Below are 20,669 nucleotides of genomic sequence, written 5' to 3'. Positions count from 1 at the left end.
ACAGGCCTGGTCGTGTCCACCTGTCCCCTACAGGTCCTTTAAATGTCTGGCACATAAAAAGTAAATACATTAAAGAACTCTGAGAAGACGAGATTCAAAGCCAGAGGGCTGGCCAAATAAGCCCCCAGCGTGAGGTGTGACGGTTTGCCCTCTGAGCTAAGCCTTGTGAAGGATGATTTAGGCATTTATCACTCAGACACAGAGAGAGACACAGACATGTGAGGAGCCTTGTGTCAGCCTTCAAAGAGAGATTTTAATGAACTGGCTGTACTTCATCATTTTGATAATCACAGAAATTAGAGGAGGAAACGAGAGGCTTGGCAGGTCATTCAGTCCATTACCTGTCTTCACTGAGCAGGTCTCTAGTGTATATTTTGTAGGGTTTTATGACATCTCCTAGTTAAAATGACTTTCGTGCCTGGAGAAAATTGGGGGTCAGTTCACACTTGCTCTTTTGCTTCTCTCTCCTACAAAAGTCACAATCCAAATTCTGCTCTTCTCGTCTGCAAACTATTTCTTGCAAAAGCCGAAGTGAAGTGTTAATACGAAGTAAGATGTCATAGCTATTTTGTTCCATCTAAGCAATGTTTCGTCGGGATAGTCTGGGGCATGGAACAGTGACAACAAAACTTAATTTACAAGGTGTTTATTTTGTTCTCTCACTACATGCCCAGGTCAGCAGGGAGACTCTGTTTATCATGACTGAGATCTCAGAATAATGAAGGTATTTCAGTCTGTTCTTCCACGTTCACCAAAGGAAAGAGATGGGAAGAAAGCAGTTTGCACATGGGTTTTGAAAGTGTCTTCATGGAAGTGACACACATCACTTCTGCTCTCAGTTTACTGGCGTGTCATTTAGCCACAGACTTCTCATATGGCCCGCCCATGTGCCTGGAAGGGGGAAGAACCAGAAATATGTTGTGGGCAGCAAGAATGACAGCCACAAGAAAGAAATCTACGGCAAATGCTAAATGGTCAACCTCGTTCTCAATGGCCACCTGATGACAGGAGCATGACTGTGGAGGCGGGCAAATGGCTTTCACGTATGTCAATCAATGGATATTTCTTGAGTCCCTAGCTGCAGTGACAAGAGAAAGTCACTCAGTGATGGTAGTTACCTTCAAAAGAGAAAGGCAAGAGAAAATGTAAGTCAGTAGATAAATAAACCATGCGATGAAAACTGTTGTGAAGCATATATATAAGATAGATGTGTGTGTGTGTGTGTGTGTGTAATGGGCCAGTGCACTATTGATGCCCAAGCAGGGTGAGGAAGGCATCCATATGGGTGGGTAACCTGCCTTGAGTTGTTGAAGCCCAAGTGGGTGAGGAGAGAGTTCAAATGGGGAAGTGACCCCACGCCAGGTATGGCGTCCAGGTGGGGTGAGGAAGGCTTCCACAGTGGTGTGGGGAGGTGGCGAGGGAAGCGCAGCATGAGATGTTGGATCCCCAGCGAGGTAAGGAGGGCATCCACGCAGGGGGAGAGGCAAAATGGTAGAAACCAAAATCAGTTCTGTACAGGGGGACTGATCGGTAAGTAAATTAAGAACGATGTGAGCCTGGTTTTTCACTTTCCGAGAAGTAAGGTACAAATATGGAAATGGAGAAAATCAAAGTGAACTTGTGTTGTTGGACTGGAATTAGAGGTTATTGGAATAAACTCATAGATTTTGATAGATAAATGAATGGACAGATGGATAGATTCGTGTGTGTGTTGTACCTACATACATTCCCCAGTTTGTCCACTGAGAATGTTTAGGAACAGAAACACCAGCAATGAGCAAACCTAGCTCCCAGATTTTGGATTCTAAGTACCAATACCCACTAAAAGAAACCAGAGCTTTGGAGAAAGGGCTGTTTCCTGTGCTGGGGAAGAAAAAGTACAAGACGCTGAAACATCTTTTTATGTAAGCATGTGCTCAAAGAATGACAGAAATATGTTTTTTAAAAAAATAAAGCCAAACAGAAAGGGCTCCCTCTGACCACACTGAGGACAGTTTGAGCATTTAAGTTAATAATGATAGTGGTGGATTATAACCCAATGACTAAAGTAGGAAACCAGGAGTCCATACAGGTACAAACAGACAGACAGGCAGACAAACAGTCCAGTGATAAATGGGATATTTACACAGTCTCAAAATTCCTCCCTATAAAATACCTCTCAATTCCAATGGGGAAAAGAGTAACTACAGTGGACAAACCTGGTAGACCCCACCATAATCTAACAATCAGAGGGAACATTATCAGTGACGGGACAAAGTTAAATCATGTGTTAACTGCTAGGATGCAAGGCAACTTCACTTCTGGGATATCGCTAGTGAAGATGCTCAACCTGATCCAATCATGAGGAGACATCAGACAAAGCCAAAGTGAGGGACATGCTGCAAAATAAAACACTGGACTGTCGTTCTCAAAAGCGTGCAGGTCACAAGAGTCAGCCACAGACTGAGGCAACGTCCTGAACTAAAGGAGTCTGAAGGAACATGACAACAGAATGCAACATATAACTTTGACCTAGATACGTTCACTATAAGGGACACTGTTGGGGCAACTGGTGAAACTTCAACAGAATCTGAGAATTATTAGCTGATTTCCTGATTTTTATGGTTGTACCATAGCTATGTAGAAGAATTTCCTCTTTTGTAAGAAATATGTACTAAAGTATCTGTGGGTAAGGGGACACACTTACCCTCAAATAGTTCAGGAAAAAAGAATTCAGTCCTGTATGCGCAAATTTTGTAAGTTTTTATTGCCTCAAAATAACAAAAAAATGCAAAGTTACACTAAAAAGAATGGAAATAAGTTAATACACTAAGAAAGAGAAAGTTACAGACCAAAAAGATACAGTTTTTAAGTTTTTAAAAATGTATTCTTATTGAGTTTCCAACGTGGTTTGTAACATTACATAAGCTTCACATGTACATTACACTTCTACTTCTGTGAGCCCTATAGCAGGCTCACCACCAAAAATTTAGTTTCCATCACCATACAGTCGATCTCCTTTACCCATTTTACACAATCCCTCCCTTTGGTAACCACTACTCTGTTCTCTTTACCTACCCATTCGTTTCTGTTTGGTTTGGTATGTTCCTGTATTTGTTTGTTTGTTTTGTTTTTTTCTATTTCATACATGAGTGAAATCATATAGCATTTAGAAGATATTTGCAAATCACATATCCGATAAGGGTTAATGTCCAAAATACATAAAGAACTCGTACAACTCAACAACGAAAAAAACAAACACCCCAATTAAAAAATGGGCAGAGGAGATGAATAGATTTTCCCGAAGAAGACAATGACCAATTTTGTTTGTAAAAAAAAGGAATGCATTGTAAATCAACTATACTTCAATAAAAAAAAATTAAAATTTAAAAAGTAAAATTTTAAAAATGCACACACAGGGCTTCCCTGGTGGCGCAGTGGTTGAGAGTCCGCCTGCCGATGCAGGGGACACGGGTTCGTGCCCTGGTCCGGGAGGATCCCACATGCCGCGGAGCGTCTGGGCCCATGAGCCATGGCCGCTGAGCCTGTGTGTCCGGAGCCTGTGCTCCGCAACGGGAGAGGCCACAACAGTGAGAGGCCCGTGTACCGCAAAAAAAAAATGCACACACAGACACGCGCATGCGTGCACGTGAGCGCGCGCGCACACACACACACACACACACACACACACACGTCTACAGTATTAATGGTGACTATCTCTGGGTGGCAAGATTGGGTCTAGAATTTTTGTTGCTGTTGCTTCTCTGAATCCTCTAAACTTCACTACTAGGAGCGGGCATTCCTTTTGTGATGAGAAAGTGTTGCAAAAGGAGTCGATCGGCTTGGCTGTTCTCAATGCTTTTTTGGGTTCTCCGAGCATCTCGATTCTTCAGCCACAGCTTTGCAGAGCTCAAGGCTTCACACAGGCAGCAAAGTAGGACAGAGTAACCTGCAGGAGACAGCAGGACTCTGCCTGTCAAGAGGTTTGCCTAATTTTGTCTGTTGCACAGAAGGTATCTCCAGAATCATGACAGGAGAAGCCCCTGTGACACTCACCCTCACAGTCAGCAGTGCTGTATATTGCCAGCATTAACCACTGGCACCCCAGAGCAGCCTTCTTGGCTACCCTCAGAGCAGTTTAAGGCCTGTACATATTCAACACGAGTTTCCACCGTGTAGGAAGCCGAGAGGTTGGGCGCTCTCTCTCAGGATCTCCATTCAGTCTGTTCTCCGGGGCTGAAGGCTGGGAACTGTTAACAAGACGCCCCTCTTTCCTGTCACTCACACCCGGAGAGGTGCTGGGGAGAAAGGTGTCTGGCTGCTCTCCCGAAGCTGCAGAAGCAAGCAGCCCTCCCGGGTCCCCGCACATCAGGAACTACATCAGCACCAAGAGGCTTCTGTTGACAGCACTGTGACGAGTTTTTAATGAATCCTATCTGGAATTGGGGGCAGATACTTTCATGAATTTTAAATAGAAAGATGGGTTAAAGTCAACTTCTTGTTTGGGACTGAATAATGGCAATATTTGAAAAGTCACTCCAGAGCATCTCTAATATCTAGCTGATTATTCGAGTCACCGGGAGAAACTGAAAAACAGAACAGATGTGTGGGCTCCAATGCCCATCATATGGGCCCCTGTAAGTCAGAGATGCTTGTGGAGTTGGCAGGGAGAGTGAGAATGATCCTTCTTTTTTCACCCTACACACGGCAGCATCCTTTGCAATTTTTTTAAGCAAACATGCGTTGATTTGATAATTCAGAAAACAGAAGGAGGAAAAAATAAACCATCAGGAAAATTATTCCAACAGATTTGACTTTTCAGGTGGGGAATTTAAAGAGCAACCTCACACTTTGAGACTCATCTATTTGGCTCAAACTTAGTGGCTGCATGGAAAAGACAACAGACAATGCAAGGATGGTCATTCCTAATCATAGTATCAGGAACAATCTTCTTCACATTAGCGCAGCACTTTATTGCTTGTAAAGCCTCAGTGTGCGTTTTTATTTAAATAATAAATAACAGGCAGTACAGAAACAACAAGCATCAGAATCCCCTGTGATGCTGGTCAACAATGCAGATTTCCTGGGTTCTCCGCAAGGCTTACAGAACCAGAAATCCTGGGGGTGGGGGACGATATTATAACATCTTAAACACGCATCCCAGGGGGTTCTTGTGCACAGGGAAGTTCAAGAACAACTGAAGAGCGTGCTGAAACCCCCTTCGTAGGCAAGGCAGATAGGACCACCCACTTGCCCAAGGTCACATGGGGGTGAAGCGGGGGATCCTTCACTCCACCCCACTTTCCAAGAACCTTAAAGCCACAGGGCAGCACAACTGCTCATGAATATGCTGGAAGCAGGTCCCGGAAAGTCTCTCTAGCCCTCTCGGCAGCTTCATCCAAGTGACAGAGACCAAACATCCGCTGGGGAAGACAAAGCTAATTCTCCCCAGCCTAGCATGAGCCAGATTCTTCCAGAAATTAGGTTCCCTTTGGATTATGAGGAAGTCCTTTCGGATGCACCGTAGGAACTGGTTTTGGAAAGGCAGCTTCTCCAAGGTGACTTAACCCCTCATCAGGTCAGTTCTGGGAGCCCAGACTCAGCAGGAAGACTAGATGGGCGTGCACATGGCAGGAAGCCTGGCCGTGAGTCTCAAAGCTTAGAAATGGGTCAGGAAGTCAGGGACACAGGTGTACAGTCACCTGAAACACGGCTGGGACCGCCTGCACCGGCACGCTGCTGCTTGGGTGGTGATGAGCCCGTGAAGGGGGAGACTATTTGGACAAAGTGAAATGTTCCTGCTTAGCCCTTCCCCTCCCCCGCCTTTCAAGCAGGTAGCTTGCTTTTTACTCATTTCCTCGAGAGAAATGTGCGGCAGAAAGCAGATCGCCTGTAAGACTTTCAGCACATCAGCCATAATCGACATGAACCCATGACCGAGGAGGCTATCCCCACCTACAAGTCATCAGACCTCAGAACTACTATCCGGATCCGTGGCAGGGGGGCTGGCGAAAAGAGAAACGGAGGAGAAATTTCCTACCAGCCAGTCCAAATGTGTGTGTGTGTGTGTGTGTGTGTGTGTGTGTGTGTGTCGGGGGGGGCGGGGGGGGCCTTAGAGGCAGAAATACAGTTGAGTTACAGAAGATTTTTAAAGAATTGTCTTCCTTGAAAACATAAATGTATAGATTTATGTTCAACCTGTGAAGCTTTTCAGGAAGCCACATTTACTGGTTCACAAGAAGCAGGCTGACTCTTAGGGAGAAAGTTTCCCTCACCTTCCAGCTCCAGGGTCAATGGGGACGTTTCACAGACTGAATCAGACCAGACACCTGAGCTCTAAACAGGTGAGTGCTGAAGGGCACTGAACCATCTAACACAGACCCAGTAGTACGCAGGCCTCATGCCCCATCTTCTCGTAACCAAAGATATTCTTTAGAAACAAGACATGATAGGCAGGACTTAGGAACGCAAGCCTCTCTCTTCTCTTCAGGCTACCACTAACCTTTGAGGCACTTTTGTGCAAAGCAGGAAAAGGAATTTTTTACTAAAGATACTTCCATCAGAAGGTTGTCATAATATGCTTGTCAGAATACTGTTTACTGCTTTCTGCTAGAAAATTACAGAGATAAACAAATAATTCTATGACAGACATGGCACACCCCTGGGATAGTGCAGTGTACAACCTTCACAACTGGACGTGGCAGCCCTGTATCGTTCATCATTTTAACAAGGCTTGACCTTGAAAGAACATTATGGTGAAAGCAACGAGGAGGTCACTTACAGCGGGCTGCTGTTTCAAAACTCCCAGGCTGTTGGGCTCAGTAAACACTAACACCACACTCTGCTTTCCAGATTGCAGGATTTCCACCCAAAAAGTGAAGCAGCATTCACAAAGAGGTTTGCAATTTGTAGGAATGGTAAAGTTTACAGAACATGGGGCACGCAGTAGGTGCACAGTAAGTGTGTGATGGTTTATTCAGTAAAAAATGGATGTGCCCAAACCCCAAGAGAAGGCTCCTGACTTATTTCCTTCCTAACAAACTTGGCCTCTAACTCTCAGAAAATCATAGATGACTTTGTGATTCTTGCCAACCTCAACCATGGCATTGTGCCAACTTCTGGTAGTAAAGGAGGACTTGGTATTTTTTCTTTAGTTTTTAAACAACCAATTCAATCAGAGAAAAGGCAATCTTGCAAACTAGGACCTTTTAATGGCTCTTATAGATTCCATAGTCCCCTTTATGGATACTTATAAAATACTGCAAAGTCCCAGCTCCCCAGAGACCAGCCCCAGGTGCTTCTGAAGTTGTTCCTAAATCTCGAAGCCTCCGGAGGCCTCCTGTCCTGAGGAGAGAGAGCTGGACGTGGCTTCCTTCCAAGCCTGGAAATGGCTTCCTTCCAGGCCCGGAAACAGCTTCCTTGAATTACTGAAACGTGGGCTGTTCCTCTCCCCCGAGAGAAGTTACCAGACTATTCCAGCAGCATTACTCCTCCAATCAGGCTAGCCAAGAAACAGAAGGGCAGAACCTAGCACACTTTCCGACACTGCTCGTGGTTCAAAAAGTCACACTAATGAAGGGGAAATCTTTGCTTATGAAACAGCATCATTTTACCTGCAGAGAACTGGGCTCAACACTGAGAGAGAGAGAGAGAGAGAGAGAGAGAGAGAGAAGGAAAAACACAACACTTGAACAGAAACCAGGATCGATTTTACTCCTTTCCATTTGACTGTCATGTCAGAGAGCAGTGAAATTTTATCATTCGCTTTTTCTCAGGTTTTGGTTGAATTTGTTTTTATCCTTGTACATTACCTCTTTGACCAAATGCTTCTTATGCCTGGAGTTGCTCCGGTTTTTTTTATGTGGGGGGCAAAAACCATGACACCTTTTCACTGAGTGTTAAAAAAATGTTCACACTCAAAGTGAATGCCAAGCTACTTTAAATGAAGCACTCATGAATGCATATGTGTTTCCAAATAGCAAAGGAACTGAAAAGAAAACAGCCGTACACAACTGACAAAGGAAGCTGGGTCCATTTGTGTAAAACACGGAACATGATCAAATCCCCCTAACCCCATCCTGAGAGTGGAATCACGCGGATTGGCCATTGCTGTTGGCTAAACAGGATAACTGTCCAGTCAAAACAGTGGGCTACAGAGTATAAAATACAGAAAAACTTTCGTTGTAGCACTCGGGGGGGGGGGGGGGGGCTAGAGGTATTTTCTGACCTGAGTATTCAGTGGAGACGCATTCCTTAAATTCCTCGGCCAATGGTAACAGCCCTCTTTCCTGGGTGGTGATGCCCTAACCAGGATGATAAAGCCTTATCCTCACTGGTGGGACAGCCATTTCCACACCCACCAGAACCTGTTTCCAACTTAATGATCTTCAGCCTCACTGAATGCTTGGTCGGTGTACTCCCCCGCCCCCCGGAAATGGGCCCCAGGCCTGCTCTTGCTTGTTTAGCTCCCTTCTCTCTGGAAGGCTAGGAAAGAAAACCACTGAATGGACAGGTCATTTTAAACCATGTTTTCCTCCTGTCCTGAAGAAAAAAAAGTAAAAATGTGAAAATAGCAACTCAGCCTGTATTAATTTCCCTGCACCTTCTTCCCTTTACTGACTGTACCTTGACATCCAAGCTGAAACACGACAACACAACAAACCAAAACAAGCAAACAACAAAAAAAACCCCAAACAACAGAAAAAAACCAACAGGAGAGACACAAAGTCCATTTCTCTACCCTTCACTCTCAGCCACAACAGTTATTTGTCAGAGTTCCTCAGCCTCCCAGGGAACTAGCAGGCTGACGCCCTCTGAGGTTCCGTCAGATTTCCAGTTCCTGGAAAGTCAGAGGGTCAAAATTTATGTTCTCAAGGTAACTCCATGGGAAGTAAAGGCTTCCTTAGTTCGGTACCTATGACAATATATTTTCTCATTATAAATATCACCAATTGGACCTAAAAATTGTTGAGAAAGGCTTCTGCCCTTGAATGAATTTTAAACGTACTTTCTAGTCTACTGGAAATTGCTGGCATCGTGGATCCTTCCGAATATATTCTCCCATTCTCATTCCCTGTCTCTCTCTCTCTCTCTCTCTCTCTCTCTCTCTCTCTCTCTCTCACACACACACACACACACACACACACACACACACACACACACACACACACTATTAAGTTGAACAATGTCTTCTGAAGCCAAATGCCAAGTATACTTAGACAGAGACCCTATAATCCCTGGAGAAGGATCACTTCAGTCACAAAGAAAAGCAAGATGTAACTACATCTTTATTTCAGAACAAATGCTGACAAAATAAGGACTGTCACTAAGGGTTTTCTTTCTTCACAAGGCGCCGCTTTCTGCGGGTGACCTACCTTCGTCTTCATACCAGGTCTCTCACGTCTTTCCTGGAGGTGAGGTCTTCCTGTAGCCCTTCCTCTGCACAAAGTGGCAACACTCCTTCCAGCCTTTTCTCATCACAGAGCGAGAGTCTCGTGCTTACCTGCATGAAGGCCTCGTGCTCACTGCCTTGGGCTCCCCCGGGTTTAAAATAGGGAGGATAATGAGAGTACTTGGACTCCGGGGTCACTGCAAAGAAAACGCCCTGCCCCGGGATGCACTGAGGTAGTAAGAATCACCTGGGGGATTTGTTACACCTGTCGGAAGCCTAGCAGGTGATTCTGATGCAGGTGGTCTGTGGGTTTTACTTGAAGACAGAGCTTCGTAAACTGTACCGTGCCTGAGAACCATGGGGACGGGAGGGGCAGAAGATCTTGTTAAAGATACAGATTCTGACTCGGCAGGTCTGGGGTGAGTCTAAACCCCACCTGGGTTTCTAACGAGCCCCCATGATATGGACGCTACTGGTCCACAGGCCACACTGTGTGATGGTAGGTCTCTCCACTCAAAGTGTGATACCCAGGCCAGCAACACTGACACCATCTGGGGACTTGTTAAAAATGCACACGGGGCTTCCCTGGTGGCGCAGTGGTTGAGAGTCCGCCTGCCGATGCAGGGGATGCGGGTTCGTGCCCCGGTCCAGGAAGATCCCACATGCCGCGGAGCGGCTGGGCCCGTGAGCCATGGCTGCTGAGCCTGTGCGTCCGGAGCCTGTGCTCTGCAACGGGAGAGGCCACAGCAGTGAGAGGCCCGTGTACCGCAAAAGAAAAAAAAAAAAAAAAGTGCACACGCTCGGGTCCCATTCCAGACCTACTGCACTAGAATCTACATTTTATCAAGATTCCTCTGGTGATTCTTACACATCTTCTTAGTTTGAGAAGATGACACAGAACTTCAGGATCAAATTCACAGAGAATTTGTTTTCCGAGAAAGGTCAGAGAAGACCAAAAGCCACAAAAAAAGAATTTTTTTTTGGTTCTATGCCATTTGAAACCCAGATTAAAGGTAGGCCTGTATTAGAGGGGACGGAATAACCTATTTAGAAACCAACTTCTGAAACCCCACCTCCCTCCCTACCAAAGAAAACCACAAGAATTCAACTTGAGCTCCACAGCTCTGAATGTGAACAGTTATCACATGCTGTCACCTCTCCTTGTTTTCATTACTTCTCTCTGGTCATTAGGTCAACCAATTGGGGGACCAATGGATTACCATCGTTCTGGAGACAGATGGTTTAGATGGTAAAGGTAGATTGGTAAAGCTCAGTACCCTTAGTCAGAAGGCGAAGTAGAACCATACTTTTCGACCTCTATTGCTCCTTATGAAGATTCTGGCTGTGTTTGCTGTCTAGGGAGGTCTAAAAAGGGCAGATGTAACCACTTCTATAAACTCAGTACGTAGCAAAGCATGTAACACATTATAAGATAATTTAAGCAATGTTGGTTGAAGCTGTTTATTCTAAGAATCAAAACAGTAACTTGCTAAAAAAGTAAAAACCAAAAGAAGACATTCAGCTATCCAGGTTTCTAGAAACCAAAAAGAATGGGGAAAACAGCCTTAAGTCCAAAAACAAAACAAAGAAAAGAAAGAATTAAAACAAAATTTTAACTAGATAATCAGGCTGTTATAACAGAATCCGGGATCACCAGGAACCCCCAAAAGCACTTGGAATCGGGGAGGTCCTATGTTTAAGCTCCTTATTTCCTTCAGTTTCATTTTCTTGGAGCAGAGAGTTTTCCTGTGATGAATGAATATTTTGACTTGGTGATTAATCACAGCTATACTGGAAGACCTGCCTGCATGTTTCCTCCCACAGAATCCTGCAACAGCTTCCTCGATGCCACAAACTGCAAAAGGGGGGCTCCCAAAATTGTTTTAATTGACAACCAACCAGGAAGTTGAGCATGGAAGTCTCCACATGCGACATCTATAATTATAGTTCCTTCTAAAAAGAAATGGGCCATCTTCTGTTTGTCCTTTAATGTTGAGAAAAGGGCAGAACTTTTCCCCAAAGTCTTTAGTTTGAAAATATTGGTCTTTATACGCATCACCACTCATTCTTTCCCTGAGTCCTTCGTGATGCTTTAGGGGAGCTTTTAAAACTTAACTTCCTAACAGTAAGTCCTTCTGAAAGGAGAGTTTCCTAAATTCATTGATCCTCTTTTGCCAAGCTCACTGGATCTGGACAAATTAAACATAGTAAAGATTTCCTATGCCAATTCAGAGTACATTCTCTAAAAATTCAGAAAGCTTTTCTTAAACTCCAAGACAAAAAAATGAGAGAAAGGTAGGAAGGACAGGAGCGAGGAAGGGAGAGAGGAAGGGTTGGTGAGAGAGAGAGAATAAATCATGTAAAACATATATTTCCAAATCCGAAAGGACAAAACAATTCAACTAACATATATTAACCTTTATTCTATAACAGAGACATAAATAATTTTATGAATTCATATGACCTATACAAAAGACAAAATAAGATATTGCACTAAGTTTAGCTTGGGCTATTTGGATTTCGTATTAACTAAACAGATAAATCTATACAATTTAAGGAGTTAAGGCAAAACTAGATGATACTTCAAACACAACAGGAGGTTTGAAAAATAGGTATAATTAAAAACAAGGGCATCCCATCTCCAGTTAATAAAGTGGTCATGTCTAAGGGAAAAAAAATCCCTTAGGTTCTTAAAAAGTGGTTATTATCAATCATGTTAATTAAAGTGAGAAATAAAGTGTAAGATTTCCCGTGGAGGAGAGCTGTTTTGCCGAGGTTTGAGGATTGAGCACTTAGAATTCGGGTAAGCAACTTTTTCCTTGTTAGATTTATGATCTACTCTTCCTATTAGAAAATATAATTTGGAAAATATGACTCTTTCGCATATAGAATTAAAATACAACTATGAAGCATTTTTTTTTAAAGGGAAGTCCTGATGCTGGCCTCACAGAGTAAATTTGCAGACAAGCCATTACCCTATTTGTAGAGAAGACACAAAGCCAGCAGTTACCCTAAGAAAACCAAAAAAACTAATTCCAAAGCAATAAAAACAAGTGAAACCAGTATATCAACACAGCACACAATTCTTTGGCAGTATCACACAAATCGTTGATTGAAGTCAGAACTTTTATACAGTTCTCTAATTCTCAGACCCAGTTGCCAGTCTTTGAAAACTAACTAAATAAAATGCCACATCTGCAATGAATTCAGTAATTCCAGGAAATTAAATTCAGAATAAACCTTGCAGACAGCTTTGAACTGTTACGCTTAAGCATAGATGGGTATCAACTGCTGTGAGTCCCGATCCAAGTACACTGAAACGCACACACACAAAAATAACCTGTGGAGCTCAGTACTGCTTCAGACAGGCCTAGCATCCTTACAGGGAATCCATATTCACCCATGAGAAACCAAGGAAAGACATCAATCCAATGATGAGGAAATGATCTTCCAGGAAGTCAGGGGTGGGCCGCCCCTCACCCGGATGAACATCGCGAAGAAATCAAATTCTATAGGGGGAACACCAGAAAGCCAGAGAACGTGGAATACTGCCAGCCTCCAACCAAGTTACCTTTCTCCAGTTTTAGGTAAACCTTATCCTCTTTATCCAGGTAGAGCAGGACCCCATTCGTGGCAGCCTCACGTGTAACGTCTTTATCCCCAGCGAAGGCAGATATTACTGGTTTTCCATTTAACATCAGGTTAACCTACAAGGAAAAAAAAAAAAAATAAACCACTGAAAATCTCTCTCTAAAGTCAAAACAAATGAATGAATAAAACAAAACAGAAACAGACTCACAGTTACAGAGAACAAACTAGGGTTACCAGTGAGGGGAGGGCAGTGGGAGAGGAAGATAGGGGTAGGGAATTAAGAAGTAAAAACCACTATGTATCAAATAAATAGGCTACAAGGATATATTGCACAGCACAGGGAAATACAGACATTATTTTATAATAGCTTTAAATGGAATATAATCTATAAAAATCTTGACTCCCTATGTTGTACACCTGAAACGAATATTGTAGATGAAAGAAAAGAAAAAGAAAGAAAGAAAGAAAGAAAAGAAAAGAAAAGAAAAGAAAGGAAGGAGAAAAGAAAAAAGGAAAGAAAGAGAGAAAGAAAAAAAAGAAAGGAAGTCAAAGCATCTATGAGGGGCAGGGGGTAAAAAATAACGTCTAAAATGACCAGCCTGGTGAAATAACTGATGTTCAGTAAATATATCCCTTTCCTTTCAAATTACCAGATAGTGGTGGCTAGGCTTAGTATGATCTCACCAAGCTGATCTTTCTGAATTAAAAAAAATTTGTTTTAATTTCTCCCATAGAAATGTCCTTAAATGCTCACAAAAGAATACCATCCATGGAGAGCAACCTAGCCATGTGAAAACTGGCTTCCCTTCAGCACACAACTTAAGCCTACTGTTGAAGACTTTATTTACCTCCCGTATTCAGTAGCAAGTTTTTGGCAATGACGCGAGCCTGTGGCTTCCCAGTACATTAGCAAAAAGAGCCCCAGTGCCCTTTGCTCTGAGAAACCCAGGTACCGCGAGGTTCTAACATCCTTGCAGGTTTACTGTACCGCTGAGACATGCGGAGTGCTAAAAATCAGTTGAAATTACGGAATAATTTGTGTGTTGTGATTTCTTCATTTTCCCTGATAAGAAATGTGTATTAAAAATAATAATCACCACTACCACTGAAGATTTTAATGATGGATAATTAGCAAAGAATAAAATCAAATTTATTCCCTTACTACAATTTTGATTATACTGTGTTAAACATTACAAAAATTTCTAAATGTTGGGGCTTGGGAAAAGCTTTTCCATGGAAGGAAGTTTGTTTACTATTCATTCCTTTTATGTTAAAAATAATATTGAATAAATTAAATCTGAGACCTATCAATTTATCCATTCACTAGGATATGTAAAAGTAGTAGATGAGTGTGTAATCTATCATTCACATGGACATAGTATACAATACAAACATTGAACATACGATAAAAAGTTATCCTAGAATTCCACAGACATGTATTGGTGTTATTGGGTGCTGGCATGTTAGATACTATAGGAACTAGCTTCATCATTGTCCGTGAGTGTAAATTCAAGCCCGTTCCTTAGAAAGCATAACACAAAACATATTAACTGTGAAACTGCAACTGCAATCACGAACATCAGAGTAACTGAGGATAAACTACTTAGAGGATAAGCACAGCACATCGTTTCTTTAAAAGTATATTGAATAATTGTTCCTTCATAGATTTATTCTCAGTCGTTAATTGTAGCTCATAATTTTAACTATGATAGCAAATTTGTTTTATCTATTTAGTAGTTACTTGTAAAGCTCTGATAATCTTACTAGTTTTTTTCTTACAAATTCAGGTAATTTTTGCACATGCATTAAAAGCAATCAAGATCTTATAAAGAGATTTGTGTCACTGAATTTTTACTAAGCAATATATATATATTTTTTTTTTTTTTTTTCGTGGTACGCGGGCCTCTCACTGTTGTGACCTCTCCCGTTGCGGAGCACAGGCTCCGGACGCGCAGGCTCAGCGGCCATGGCTCACGGGGCCCAGCCGCTCCGCGGCATGTGGGATCTTCCCAGACCAGGGCACGAACCCATGTCCCCTGCATCGGCAGGTGGACTCTCAACCACTGCGCCACCAGGGAAGCCCACTAAGCAATATTTTTTAAGTGATGTTGTTATTAAGGTAATAAGTTCAATTGCTTATTCTTCTATATGCTTCTCGTCACATGCCTTAATAGATGTTATTGGAAATTAAGTGTTTTAAAAATAAACTACTATAAAGATGGTTGTTTATTTTTACAATGAAACACATCTTTGGATAAATACTTAAATACATAACCCACTGCTGATAAACACTGTCGCCTGAGGGTACAGAGGGAACAGGTCGAAAGACATACCTGGATTGTTTGGCTCTGGTAGACTTTAATTACGTGAAAACTGAAACTGTAAATTCCTTTCCTTGGTGCTACAAAGACAGACTCCAGGGTGAAAAAATTACCCACATTTACTAGGATCTACAAATAAAAAGAATAAACAGCAGTCAATTATTACAATATTCTCTTCTGTAAGTAAAATAAGTTTTCCTCCTTCCTTTTTTTTCCTTTCTTTTTTCTTTCTTTCTTAAGAAAGAAAACTAACTTTTAAAACCATAGAAAATAAAACATTGAGTTCTATCCTTTTTTATTTAGTGACTTGGAAAACGGATTTGTATATTGGAAGGTTCTTCTGTCTTTTAAATGGTATAAGAAAAAATAAAGTAACAGCTTTGTAGTCATGCCTCAATTCCAGCAAGGCCCAATGGCTCTGGAAACATCTAGAAACACGTGAAGGCTTATAAATATTAGCTTTACCTTGAGAGTCAAATAAAAGGCTTCTGCCACATATTTACGCGCCCACCCTCTACGAGCCTTCACAGTGTCCAGAGGTGACGTGTCCAAGTCAGCCAACTGGCACCCATGGGCTCTCTGCAGTCATTCCCAGACACACCACACAGAGGTCTGGACACTCCCTCCACCGTGTGACATAATCCATGACACTGAACAGTTGGTACACAGAGTGAGCTGAATGCCCAGCCCTCCTCTGAGGCTCCGCCAAACCTCTGCTAAGCCCCACGGCCATTTGTTCCATTCCTATGCCATCCAGGCCTTAATTATAATATTTTGGCAATGACTCAGCCTTTGCGGGCTGCCAAAGAGTAGAGACTGTGAAACAGGTGGCCTTCTTGTGCTGCTCCCAGTGTTATCCGTCATCCATTCCCTTATCAATCACCTGCTCTTTATTTAAAGTTCAAGGGGCAAAAACGAAGAGTGAAATAAAGCACTGGTTCCCAAGAAAACAACAGTGCACTCTGTATTCCGAAATGTTCGGCCTGATTCTACTGGTTATGAAATTAGCTCTGAATTTCAATAAGTGACCTCATAAGCTAAATGTCACATAGGTATGACCCTTCCTATGAAAAAGAGCAGGAGAATGTATGTGTGTGTGTGTATTGCAGGGGCGGAGGGCAGGAGATAACTAGGGTTTCTTCCATTTCTCTCCAAGAAATAAATCTATAAGTGGCATTCAAAAAAATCAGATGTCCGTCTAAAGATACATTTCCCCTATATCAATGGCAATCTGCTACTATCTCTTTTAAACACTACATTCATGCTAATATTAAGCCCTTTGCATAATTCCCTAAAGACATACTATTGCCTGTGAGCAATGCACCAGAATTATAGTGATGGTCAGGTAGATGTACCAGGCTCCACCCCCAAATTAAAATGTATGTTGGTGTATCATTTTATTCTGAGATTACACCTTTTTCCAAGTAAGCATCAGATTTCTTTCTCTGACCCAATGATCAATGGTCTTTCAACCACAAATCACAAGCTGTGCAATAATTCCTGACAGAGATTTTACAAAGATTTGTTTAAGCACATTTAAAACAATTTGAGGTACTCAGCAGGGACTTCCTGAATCAGACACAAGTAGCCTAATTCATCAGCAATAATGGAACTGGCTGACTAGTGTTGACCGCACATAAGGCTGGAGGTTGACTCTGCATTGTAATTGGAGCGTCCAAGCACATCGAGACTTATAACTAAATGTGTCTTGTTGTCTCTAAGATGCATGGGCACCCGGAACAGAAGAACAAACCCTTCTCCTCTTCTAACTGACAGAAAGATCACTGAAAAGAATGCACTGTACAGACGACAGTGCAATGTCCACAGTATTTAATTAATGCATTGACACACAAACCAGGGGTCGTGCTAGACTTCATTTACATCAAGACGGAAAATACTGCACCAAAACCCCAAAGGGGCTGCTTAATTCTTTTAAAATGATGGCTACTCAATAGGAAGCCCCAGAGAGGCATTCTCTGTCTTTGGCCAGCTGCAGAGTATATTACTTAGGAACAATTAAGTAAGGAATAGAAATGTCACCTCATCCCTTCCCCGGCACATCCTGCAGCACCACTTAACCTGTGCTCTTGCCCATGCGGCACACAACTGTGAACTACACATACGACTTTGGAATTTAAAAGACTCTGGGTGCTGTTGACGTTGAAATGATACCCCTGGAGTCTGATTTCAGTTTTAAGACTCCTTGCTAAGCTGATATCCTGGGGTTTCTCATCAGCCAAACCCCAGAGCTCCAGATCGCGAAAAAAAACAAGCCACAGCTTTCATCAGTTCCTCCCCCAGCCCCTATCCTCAGCCCCCAAGTCTGTCTTTCCCCACTAATTTGCATGTGTCTGGAAGGACCGGAGCAGGGGAAGGGAGAACGACTCCCCAGCGCTTCCCTATGGGAGCTCAGTGCAGCTGCCCGATTCCTTTTCCTCTCCTTCTCTCAACTTTTCTCCAAGTAGCAGAGAAGGGCTTTCCGCTGCAGCGGTACCTGCAATGTATATGGGGATCCTGGCGGCGGAAAGGTGGGCGAGATGAGACCGGGGCCACAGCTTCCCACACTCCCCAGCCACCCGCGAGATCTCCGCAGAGATCTCTTTGGGGAGCCCCCAGAGCTCTCTTTGGGGAGACGCTTCTCCACCTGGGAGAAACAAATCATTTATCCAGCATCAGAGAGAGTGCTGTGCCCGAGAATGGCCTCGGCAGCACCCGCAGAGGAGTCTGAGCCAGGGGGCCAAGCTCTGGCCAAGAGATTTCGAGGTCCAGGGACCAGGATCCTGCCAGGTCCTATGGACCTGTTGCTGTTAAACTTGTGCTGAGCTCTCGACGCCTGGCTCTACACCCCCGGCCTCTTTCCCACCACCCCAGCAGCTCTTCCGGAGGCCAAGAGGGAATGGGGGGCGGGGTGGTGGCGGGAGAGACATCAGAAGTTTCAGACCAAACCCTTTGCGGAGGCGAGTGCCGAAACGATCCCCCAAATCGCAATCAGAGCAGCTCAACCCGGGTCTGAGCTGCCTGGACATCGCCCCTCCCGCCACCCGACTCCTGACACCCCGCATCCCTCGGAGTCTGACCTGATCGAAGTAAATGATGCGCGTCTTGTTGCTCATCTCTGACGGCTCGTGGTTGGTGCTCCGCACCGCCGAGAAGGCGACCTTGGAGTTAGCCGCCCGGACCGAGATCCCCAGAGGGGAGGAAGAGGAGCCCTTGGAGTCCGTGGCCGGGTTCGAGTCGCACACCACGAGGCACTTGCCTTCCAGCACGATGGGCTCCGTGTCGTTCTGCGCCCAGACGGGCAGCCCGGGCAGAGTGAGGGCCAGCAGCACAGCCGGCACCACGGACAGCGCCCGGCCCCCAGCGCCCATGGTGAGCCTCGTGGGCAGCCGGCTGGCGCTTCTGCTCGCCCGCGTCGCCTCCTACCCCGGGACCCCGGAGCTCGGGAAGATGCCCGTGGCTAGATCGACAGCGCTGCGGGAACGGCGGCGGCGGCGCGCACACTTCCAATCCTGTGGTTTGAAGTCAAAGTCTCCCCTCGCGCTCTCTCGCTGGTTCTGCTACCTTTGTCCTTTAAGGAGCTCATGCAGAACCCCCTATACTCCACCCTCCTCCGCCCAAGAATCAGCCCTGCCTGGGGCCCCTGCACCCACCCTTGCTCCTAGACATCTAAAAGTCACCAAACCCTCACATTCACACCTCAAAGAGGAAAATGATAAATTCCCCAAACCCAGTCACCCCCGGGTGAACCACGAAGCAGGAAAAACGAAGGAGACTCAGAGAAGCCACGGGGACGGTGGATGCCGAGTGGTGCCCGTGTCGGTCCAGTACGTGTCTGGCTCGCGGCAGGGACGAATTACAGAAGCAGAAGGTGTTTCCCGGACTGGGAAGAACGCGAGGCTGTGTTCACGGCCAGGTCTCTAGCGACTCTCAATTTCGCTTAGCCAGAAATTCCCCAAAGCTTGGTGTCTCTCGGAAGTCGGCAGCTACGCATTGGCTAGCCGGGTCCCCAGCACGGAAAGCACGAATTCGCGGGATCAGCTCTCAGGTGCGGGGCGGCTCGGCCGGTGGGGTCCTCTCCTGCCTCGGCCGCACGCCCGGAGTCCCTGCGCACAACTTTCTCTGTCCTCGCGCAGCCGGGAGAGCGCGAGGCGGGCACACGCGCGCTATTTATAGGAGCGCACGTCCGGCTGGGGTTGGCTTCTAGCTCAACCCGCCGGCTCCCGGGAAAGGGGAAGAAGGAGTCCGGTGACCCCCGCTGAGCAGCTCCTGCCTGGCGCTTAACGCACCCCGGGGCAAGCGGGGCGCACAGCACTGCTGGCTGCCAAGGTCTGCGGCCACCCAGCCCCGGGGAGCGCGCAGCAGGGATACTGTACGCAGGGAGAGGCGCCCACCGCCCTGCGCCTCGCCCAGCTCCGCGCCTGCTCGCTCCCTCCTCGGTCTGGGCAGGCGGAGGGGGCTGAGGCTCCCCTCGCCCCTCCCGAGCACCGGACTCCGCCGCCGAGCGCCCTCCGAGCGGAGCGCGGCGCTGCCAGCCCCGGCTGCGAAGCTGGGTGGGCGGCAGCGGCCTCGCGCGGCGCGCTGCTTGGCACCTGGGGACCCACGCCACCGTCCCGACCGTGCCTTGCCCAGAGACTGCCTCCCCAAGCCCTGGGGCCTGGCGAGCTCCGGGAAGCCTTGGGACGGACCAAAGCCGCTGGGGGCCGCTGGCAGAAGGTGCCTCAGGCCTTCCGCTCCGCTCCGGGAAGAGGAGCCTCAAAAGCTTCAGGGCGCGCCTTCCCACCCACACCGCGAATCCACCCAGGCAAAGCCAGAAAAAGAGAGAGGGAGTTAACGCAGCAAGAATCAGCCCTCCGGAACCTTCCCCCTAAAAAATGCCAACCCCCTCCTGAGAATACCGCACCTTTCTCCCTCTTGATGTACCCCGCCCTCCCCCCCCCCCCGTGCCACCCCATTGCCACCTTGGCCTCTGACTGGCAAGGTTTATCTTCCTCTTCCGCAGCCATCACTGGGAGGGAAAGGCTTGTCTCTCTGATGGGCTGCATTAACTTGGCCAAGTCACTTACCCTTTCTGAGAGGGAGGGACTCCACTAATTAAGGTCCCATCAGCCCACTGGTTCTATGATGCTTTGGAGTCATGTCACTCCCTTCCCAAATTCCTTTTAGTGTCCCAGCTGCCAGAGGACAGGCCCCACATCTTTAATCAAAACAGCATCCGCATCAGCCATTCGGAGCTCCTAGAAATGTACTAATTATTCATTGAAGGGGTGTTTACTGAGCATTGTCTCCCGGATAGATGGCTTTCTAGTCCTTCCTGAAAGAAGAACAGCCTCCTTAGCATGGATTCAAGTCCCTCCACAACAGAAGCCAGACCAGCATCTCCAGGCTTG

General features: G+C 45.6%; 1 protein-coding gene across 1 annotated transcript; it reads right to left on the bottom strand.

The window, feature by feature from the left end:
• Positions 1–11,773: 11,773 nt before the first annotated feature.
• CBLN4 (cerebellin 4 precursor) lies at positions 11,774–19,919 on the bottom strand. The gene is made up of 3 exons (XM_029221506.1): positions 18,360–19,919; positions 15,295–15,411; positions 11,774–13,077 (listed from the first exon to the last, which is right to left on the bottom strand). Exons 1-3 carry the CDS (start codon positions 18,648–18,650, stop codon positions 12,880–12,882), a joined length of 606 nt encoding a protein of 201 aa, XP_029077339.1. The 5' UTR covers positions 18,651–19,919; the 3' UTR covers positions 11,774–12,879.
• Positions 19,920–20,669: the final 750 nt, after the last annotated feature.

The sequence above is a fragment of the Monodon monoceros genome, unplaced genomic scaffold (assembly GCF_005190385.1).
Source record: "Monodon monoceros isolate NGI ecotype Baffin Bay Population unplaced genomic scaffold, NGI_Narwhal_1 Super_Scaffold_13, whole genome shotgun sequence".
Classification (NCBI taxonomy): domain Eukaryota; kingdom Metazoa; phylum Chordata; class Mammalia; order Artiodactyla; family Monodontidae; genus Monodon; species Monodon monoceros.
The sequence above is the reverse complement of the archived record's forward strand: the minus strand, read 5'-3'. Positions and strand labels throughout refer to the sequence as shown.